At 42.6% G+C, this 8829-nt stretch overlaps 1 protein-coding gene across 2 annotated transcripts; it reads left to right on the top strand.

Annotated features, from left to right (window-relative positions):
• The first annotated feature begins 356 nt into the window (after positions 1-356).
• On the top strand, positions 357-8125 carry MTERF2 (mitochondrial transcription termination factor 2). Of its 2 annotated transcripts, none has more exons than XM_066183983.1 (2): positions 357-413; positions 4354-8125. In XM_066183983.1, exon 2 carries the CDS (start codon positions 4365-4367, stop codon positions 5559-5561), a length of 1197 nt encoding a protein of 398 aa, XP_066040080.1. In that variant the 5' UTR covers positions 357-413; positions 4354-4364; the 3' UTR covers positions 5562-8125. The 2 variants fall into 2 exon arrangements, with proteins under 2 accessions (XP_066040080.1, XP_066040079.1); XM_066183982.1 differs by lacking the exon at positions 357-413 and adding an exon at positions 512-853.
• The last annotated feature ends 704 nt before the right edge of the window (positions 8126-8829 follow it).

The following is an 8829-nucleotide window of genomic DNA, read 5'->3' as shown; positions in this document are numbered from 1 at the left end:
TGGAAGCGGTCATATGAAGAAAATACACTGGTGTAATACAAGCCTCCCATCATGATGTCTGTGTCACCGAATCAAAAGGATCATCTGCTTCCCGTCAGAGCACAGGCACGCAAATAGCCTGACTTCTAAATGTTCCGTTCTTTGCTACTATATTACTTAGAAGTTATTATCAATTTTTTTTCCTATTTACCCCACTACTTCTCTCTGCAAGCTGTTTCAATCCAACGGCCTTCCACTGTTCCCAGTGCCTGCCAAGCCTGCTGGGCAAGCGGCGGAGCTCGGGCGGTTCCGCCCCGGGCCGGCCGCGTCCTGCTGCCCGCGCCCCCGCCCTCCCCTCCGGCACATGGTACGTGCCGGCGCCCCCCGCGCGGCGGCAGTGCTGCGGCCCGGCGGCGGCGGCGGCGGCGAGGCCGGTGAGCGCGGGCGGGGCGCTGGGGCAGCGGGCTGGGGGCCGCGGGGGCTCGGCCGCTCTCCGGCGGGCCCGGCCCCGGGCCACGGGGGGGCGGAGGGGCCGGCTGGCGTTCCGCTTGTCGTGCTCCGAGCGCCGGCGCCGCGCTGAGGATGGGGCGGGCGGCGTGCGGGGGGAGAAGCCGCACGGTTCCGAGGGATGCGCGGCGGGGGAGCGACCCGCGGGCGCGGGGCCCCCGCGGCGGCAGGCGGTGACCGCGGCGGGATCGGCCCGAGGCCGCCGCTCCCGTGCTGGCTGCAGGAGAACGTCCGCCTCCTGCCTCTCCGCCCCCAAGGCGAGTCCAAAGGGTGGGAAAGCGACGGCGCAGGCGGCCGGGCTGTGGGAGCGGACTGTGATGGAGAGCCTTGTTCTGTCTACGCTGAAAGCACCACCACTCCATGGCCGGTGGGTCAAGTAGTGCGGTGCGTCCTTAAGCACTTTTCAAATGTCTTTCCTTTCCTGGATATAAGAAAAAGCTTTTTCCTGACGAGGACAGTTGAGCAGTAGAACAGGTAACCCACAGAGGCCAGCTGGGCTCCATCCGTGGAGGTGTTAAAGACCTGACTGGACAAAGGAGCTTGGATTCTGCAGACCCTGCTTTGAGCTCTTGAGGTCCCTTCAAACCTGGATTATCCTAGGATCCTCTATAATTTTTTTTCTAGAAAGCTTTATGCTGATCTGGCATATATTTTATAACAATTTACCTCATTTCCACCACTAACGCAAAGCGGGAATTAATTTTTTGTGAGTGCAGAAATGTGAACGTTTACTGTGCATTAATCTACAAAACCTCTCACCACCCCAGATTCCTTCACAAACCATGCAAACCCTGTCTACGCTGCTATCTTCTAAGTAGATACCTACTCTTTTTGGTTCGCTCAAAGTTCAATCTAAGCATTCAGTAGTTTCATTTAATTCTTTACAGCCTACTAAATTTCCCATAAGGAGAATGGTAGTGGTCAGCAGTCACACTGTTGCCCTCTTTACTGAAAGATTTTGTGAACAATCCAGCAGGAGTAAAAGTTTGGGTTTGCTAATTTTCAAGAAGTGATATCTGAGCCTCAAAACACACATTCAGAAATTCACATGAGGGATAAATCAACCAGTTGATCATTGTATCTATTTCTTATAGAAGATTTACGTAGAAGTCTCATGAAATAATGAAACTTACAGCACCCCTGTACTCTGTATATTCAGGTCTCTGCAAGTGTGCTAGCAAGCAGGATCACAGGTAACTTCGACATTAGCTCACTTCCTTATCGCCCTTCTGACACTTGGTGGTGAGAGGGTGCTGCTGGCAGTGAGAGCAAGCAGCTTAGCTGAGCTGGCTGGGTTTTTTCTTAATCTCTCCATTGCTTTACAGTCCCCACAGCAATATAAGTATGTGAAAAGTTACAGTGAGGTCCTGCACATTAGAACATGCATTAGATCCAACAAGAGCTTTAAGAGAACTAACTGAATTCTTGAAAGCAGTTACATACCCTGGAAATGTGATATGGACTTGGAAAAACAGGAAATCAGAACTCAGATCTTTGTTTCTATGACATTCAAATTCATTTGCGTTATTTTGCATGTTGTAGTTTGCATGGGGCTTTTTTACAAGGGCTCCTGAGTGCCCCAGTCAAATGAGTTTTGGCAAATAAAGTTTTCCTTTTATAGTATTCTTTGTTTCTGATGATCCTCACCAACAGCAGAGAAAAACTGACCATGATGCCAGACATTTTTACAAAATGTAAAGCTTCTTTTAAGTGAATGTAACAACCATTCCCATGTCAGATTTTAGAAGAGCACAATTTACTATATCAGAATTTTTTTAAAGTTCTCTAATAGTAAAAATTACAGTGTTTTAAGGGACTGCATGACTCATAAGGCAGTTTTGTTTAACAGCAGGAGTATGAATTAAAGTAAAAGTCATGGTTATTTTTCCACTTCGGAAATATTATTTGACATCCCAAACAATTTTAACAACACTTTGCTGGCCACTTCTAGCTAAGCTGAAGAATTAATGAAGGAAACCCTGATCCTTCAGAGATTTGTTTATTCTGACAGGACCCACTAAACTCAATAGAACTACTCAGTGCTCAGACACAGGCAGTTGTTTCACTCCTGTGGAGAAGAGGTTTAGTTCGCAGTCGCATTTTCAGGACAGGGAAAGGTCAGCACACAAAACATCTGTGACTTACCTACACTTCAGTGCTTCTGAGGTTACTGGGAAAAATCACTTGTTCTGTTGTGGGGCTTGGGACAGCACTTCTGAAGTCACAAGGTGTATGAAGACAAAACCATCAGCCTTGGGGTTCTGACACAAGCAGTGCAATTGGTTTTGCCTTAGAGGTGTGAAAGAATACTAAAGAATAAGTTATCAATAAACAGCTTCTGTTAATAACCTAAGAGTGCACATAGGAAATTACATCTTATTCTGTTAGTTTGCGATGTAGTAACATCACAACAGTCCATCTCAGAAGCAGAAAGAAAGCAATCTAAAAGCAAAGGTACACTTTCTTGAGATAAAGGATTTACCTCTAGAAAATATTTAACCTTACACCTGGCAACTAGAAAGAAGACCTACCACTGAAGTACTCTAAACAAACTACATATTTTCTTAGAAGATGGGCTGTAAGGAAGATACTAGGGCTCTTGTGCAGCTGTGCAATAGGTTTCTTGGTCTGTTAGGTAGGAGATTAGACTGCATGATGATAACAGTATTTTCCCTCCTAAGGGGGAAAAAAAAAAAACAAACCCAAAAAAACCCACCAATAAAAAACCCCCAGCCAAATGTAATTTAACAATGCTCAGTTAGGTACTTTTTGAAGCGTGCTGTACTTAGGGAGAGGTGAAAGCAACTGTCCAAATGTTCTCACTACCAGTTTGAGCAGTTTCAAGCATGTTAGCAGCAGCTATTTGCAGGAGTATTGCAGAGATCAGCAGTTCTCCCTTTCACAGTCAGTACTTCCACAGGGTGGTTATGAGAACAGCCCCCAGGAAGTTAAAGATACACTTGATTATATCTTTCTTTGACTGCTGCGGCTCCTTTGCCCCTGCAGAGCAGGTAACAGTGCATGTGCTGTTGGTGATAACTGGGCAGCCAGTTTGAGCAAAGGTGAGGTGTGGGATTGGCCCTGTGGACTCCAGCATAGCCACACACCTGTTCCACAAGGACTCTGCCTACAGATGAGACCTGGAGGCAAAAATAAAGCATTGGTACAAGGAGCAGTGTAGCAAAGCAGGTGCTGGAATAGGTAGGTGAAAGCCTGGAAATGTTACTGTGTGCTTGCTTCCTCCCCCAAAATACCAGGGTGCTTATTCAAACTCAATTAACACAGTCAGCTGGTGAAAAACACTTACATAAAGGTTCATGTGACTTTTTTTCTCCCTTAATTACATAAGGAATGATTTCAAAATGAAGCTATGCTACAAACTGCTGCTGAAGCAGCACTGCGTGGTGGGTCTCTGACACATGAAAGTACAACTCGCACTCCAAATAATGCTTGAGAAGTTAAAGCAAATACATTCATAAGAACTAAGAAAGAGATTTAAGCTGCCATTTTTGTTAATTCAGTGGGATTGCTGTCAAATGAAATTGCATGAATCATTTTCTTCATGCAGTGTGAACGATCTGTAATGCAGTAACAATGTTAGCTGCAAGAACTGGCTGACAGTTTGAAGCTTGTATGACTGCAGGCATTGATAGGGACAGAGCATTACAGCAGGCCTGTTGCATCCATGTTACTCTTGCAGTGATGTATCCATCAGAACGTTAACCTTTCAAAAATTGTCTTTCCCCCTGCTTTCATGTGAAAGCTGGATTTTGTACTAATAACAAAAACCACTCTGCAGAGTAATTTCTTATGCCAGTTCTGTCTATTCCTTAAATGTGTTTTCTTACAGTTGTTGTGTCTCCACAGGATTGACTTCCATGATGTTGAGAGGAGTTGCTCACGGTGCAAAAGACACGTTCACTCTTCTGTTGACAAGATCTCAGAGCTGTAACCCAGGACTGAAGTTTTCATCAGTATGGCCTGACATAGCAAACAGAAGCTTCCTAATACATTCCAGTTACACAACTGATACCAAGTCAAGAGAGGAAAATAAAAACACCCTGGAGAATCTCTACAGTTTGTCAGTTGACATCACGAAGATACGCAGACTGAAGGAATGGGTCCTTCTCCAGGAGGTGGCCTACGTTAAAGAAATTGCTGGTATCCTACAGGAAATGGGAGCAGATGAGACCACTGTAGCCAACATTATAGAACGCTGCCCTGAGGCAATTCTTCACACCCCAGCAGAGATAAACTCTCAAAGAGCTTTATGGCAATTAGTATGCCAGAATGAAAAACAGCTGATTAAATTAATAGAGCAATTTCCAGAGTCTTTTTTTACTACTGAGTATCAGCAGAACCAGAAGGCAAACATACTATTTTTTCAAGAGCTGGGACTTAAGAATAATATAATCACCAGGTTCTTGACAAGTGCACCCAATATTTTCTATAACCCTGTTGAGAAAAACAAAAATGTGATAGAGACATTACAAAGAAATTATTTAAATTTAGGGGGTTCTGAAGCAAATATGAAGATCTGGATACTGAAGCTATTGAGCCAAAATCCATTTATTTTATTAAATACTTCCACTGCAATCAAAGACAACTTGGAATTTCTCCAAAAGAATGATTTCACTGACCAGGAAGTTCTACAGCTGCTGTCCAAACTTAAAGGCTTCATTTTTCAACTTAATTCTACCACTATGCAGAAGAGTATGCTTTTCTCCAAAAACATCTTCAAATGCAGTGATCAAGAACTAAAACAACTAGTGCTGAAATGCCCAGCCCTTCTCTACTATTCTGTTCCAGTCTTGGAAGAAAGACTTGAAGGACTACTGAGGGAAGGAATTTCTATAGCACAGATTAGAGAGACACCAATGGTGCTGGAGTTGACAACACAAATTGTTCAGTACCGAATTAAAAAACTCTCTGCATTAGGATATGATATAAAGAGTGGAAATCTAGAAAGCTTGAATGGTACTAAAAAAGATTTTGAAGTCACTTATGGTAAAATACAGTCAAAGAAGGAGAGACCAATTTTTAATCCTGTTGCTCCTCTACACATTGAAGATTAATTTGAATGCTATACTTCAAGTTATGGAAAAGCAAATTAAAAGGGAAGTTGGTTCTTTGAGAAGAGATGGAACAAAAGCAATCTTAATCAAGACTGTAGTCTTACACTGTACTTTGTCCAGGAGAGGGTCTTAGTCATTACTTCATTATACAATTGTAGTATTCTAATGCTTTCAAATTATATCATAGAGGTTATAGTTATGATAAAGGTTGCCTTTTTCTAAGAGTACCTCAGATGTGATATTTTCTTACCTGATTGGGCATTAACTGCCTTAGATTTTCAGCACTATGAGTGCACAGTCCAGCCTGTGGTAATGATTAGCACAGTTTTTATCTGAGGAAGACAAAAGGACGATTATTATTTTTCCAGCAGTGTTCATCAATCTGCTGGTTCACTGTCTTCAGGAAACACTCTTGGAGTTCTTTTCCTTATTGCTGAAGAAGCTCAAACTCCTGGATCCTGACCTAAAACAGACTTGATTTCTTGGCCAGGAAAGCCCTGTCCTGAGCACAGGGGTGGGACATGATGGTTTTTTATTCATTGACTGCTATGGTGAGGCCCTAGCATGTTTGTGTACAAACCTCAATGCAAAGAAATTACAAGATGACAACCTTTACATTTCTGAGACTTCAAAATTTACTTATTTTTTAAAAGGTTTGGGACAGGAGGAAATACATTTATTGTATAGTTCTTAATCTCTTCTAGCAAAGTTTGGGGACAGGAGAGATTAGGGAGACTCAAGTCTCAAGTGATGGTAGGAGGAAAGAGAAAGTCATGCTTTTCTATTAGATGCAACTAAACTCTAGTCTGTAAGCCACTGGTGATTAAACATGACTACCAGATTTGCAAACAGCTGCAACCGTTTCTAAATATATGGGTGGCACTACTTCTCAGATAACACCATATGACAATTGGTGACAAGTGCTGGCTTTCAAAATAGTAACTATCAGCGTTTAAGTTCTATGGGGATTTGATTTGTTCTCATTTATGGGCTGTGAATGATAATATAAAATAGCAGCATCACTGACAATCATCTCAATAGAATTAGGATCATCAGTGATTTTACTTCTACTACTAATAGCTACTTTCCTAAGTAGCTATTCCACACATATTCCCTCTTAACAACAGAATAAAAACCAGCTACATACCACTCTCACACCAGGCATTCTTCAAGGTCATTTTTAATACACATTTTGGCAGCAAGTCCAGGCCTCCGTTTCTTAAAATGTGGTTTGTAATTGCTGAAGAAAGCTGGTATTGAATTACTGGTCCAGAGGGTGGGCTGCAAGATGATGATTTTATATAGTCTGCCACATAATCTGCCGTGCACTGGGGAAGGGCTGACAACACCTGGCAGGAGCAGTGCCAAGATCTCAACAGCTGAAGGTCTTACAGTGGGCACTCTGCAGGCAGGTGCAGACGTGACTGACAGGTGTTTCTGGGGGTAAATGCCACTCCTACAGGAGCGTGCGTGACAGTGTCAGGAATTCAAGGGGATGTATCACCAGCATGAAAAAACTCAGGCTGTGGTACCAGGCTGTGTCTATGCTGAATCTTTCAAAACACATTATCGTTTTCTAAGAGGAAACTAGGAAGACAGCTGTATTAAAAATTCACAGGAACTTGCCTTTGTCACTTTCTGACTGTCCTTCCCTGCTCAGCTATTAAGCAGACCACAATATTATCTGAATTCAAAAGCCTCCTTCCCCTCAGACACAAAGGGGCATTTCAGCTCTCCAAAGCTCTTCCTAACACAACCTGAGACCTGAATGGTAGCTTAGGAGGAAAACCAAGACATAAAACAGCGTTTTCCCTGAATATTTAGTTCTAGCATTTCTACAGGTGTCTGTTCTTACAAAGCCCTCGAAACAGCTTATTCCCATCACTTAAATAATTTCTAGTGGCAACAGAACAGGAAAAGGATGTATTTCCTGAACTAAGTCACAGCCTGAGTTATCACAAACTCATGTTGCATTCTGAGTGTTTCAATTTCTCTTCCCCTTTCAAAATAAAAGCATGAGCAGAAATGGTCGTCTTCTCCACTACCAGATGAAAATTCAGTCAATCCTTCATTCCTAACGCTATCTGGGGATCTGTTTCTCTCTTCTTCATAGGATTAATTTACAATAAAACCTCAGGAAAGCTCCCAGTCACCAAAACACTGTATTGCTGAAATCCTCATCTTTTGTTAGTGACTGTGGACCAGCCTGTGAGTAAGCCTTCCACTACCTAGAGAGCAGTCGGGCATATAAGCTGCCTTCATAAACATTTCCCCTTTTGAAACAGGGACTGGGAAAAGGAAAGTGAAATAAAGCTACCACAAAAACAATCCCAAGACAGAAGAACCCCACGCCCCCAGAAAATTTCAGTTCCATATTCCATTCATCTCACTATGATCTTAGAACTGGTTATTCCCAAGCATCATTGACCAGGGGAAAAGAAAATCAGTGCAAAGGATTTTGTGCTGTGTCTGTGCACAGCTTACACACTGAAATTACAGCTTTTGTTAAGAGCTGGTTGATGCTAAGTAGATATAAATAAAAGACACTGTGGAGCATGGTACTGTGGGAAGATTTATACCTAAGTATGCCTTTCTCCACAAAACTAAGGAAGCTTTCAAATGTCTGAAACAGCAACAATTTAATGTTTCACAGGTGCCAGGACAGAATTTGAACAAGTTTTTAAGATGAAGCAAGTTTCATAAGTGAATGGAAAACACACAGGATGTAGGACAAAGCTCTTTGAAAACTAAAACCATATGCCATGTAGAAGTGTTTCAGTTACAAGACTCAAAATAATAGCTACAGGATATGTTAAGAACAAAACACAATGAAGTGTTGGCAACTCTTTACATACCTAACATTGCATCTCTCAGACCACGCCTGTTTTGCTGCAAGTTTCATAGTTTAAAGAATAAAATAAACGAAAGGGCACGACCAGTTCAGCATTCCCATTTTCAGAAAACCTGTTGGGAAGGGTTTGGTTGAGCGTCACAAATTACCACTGTGCTCCAAACAGGTGACTCTTAAAAGAGTTCTGTGGCAGCACTTGGGGGATATGGCTATAATGGAAATCGCAGGGGAGCAGACCATACTAAATCATATGCTGCAGCTAGATCGCCTCTGATATCCAGGCTAGCTCATTTCTAGAACTAACTGATACCTCCAAACCATACCATATTCTATGCAGTTTGCTTTTGACGAAAAAAAAAACCAACCCAAAAAGCATTTAAAGTCTTCCATTTGTTGCATCAACTTACCTCATTACAC

Source organism: Chamaea fasciata, unplaced genomic scaffold (genome assembly GCF_029207755.1).
Source record: "Chamaea fasciata isolate MVZ Bird 193981 ecotype frontalis unplaced genomic scaffold, bChaFas1.0.hap1 SCAF_5, whole genome shotgun sequence".
Classification (NCBI taxonomy): domain Eukaryota; kingdom Metazoa; phylum Chordata; class Aves; order Passeriformes; family Sylviidae; genus Chamaea; species Chamaea fasciata.
Note: the sequence above shows the minus strand (reverse complement) of the source record. Positions and strands in the feature narration are given on the sequence as shown.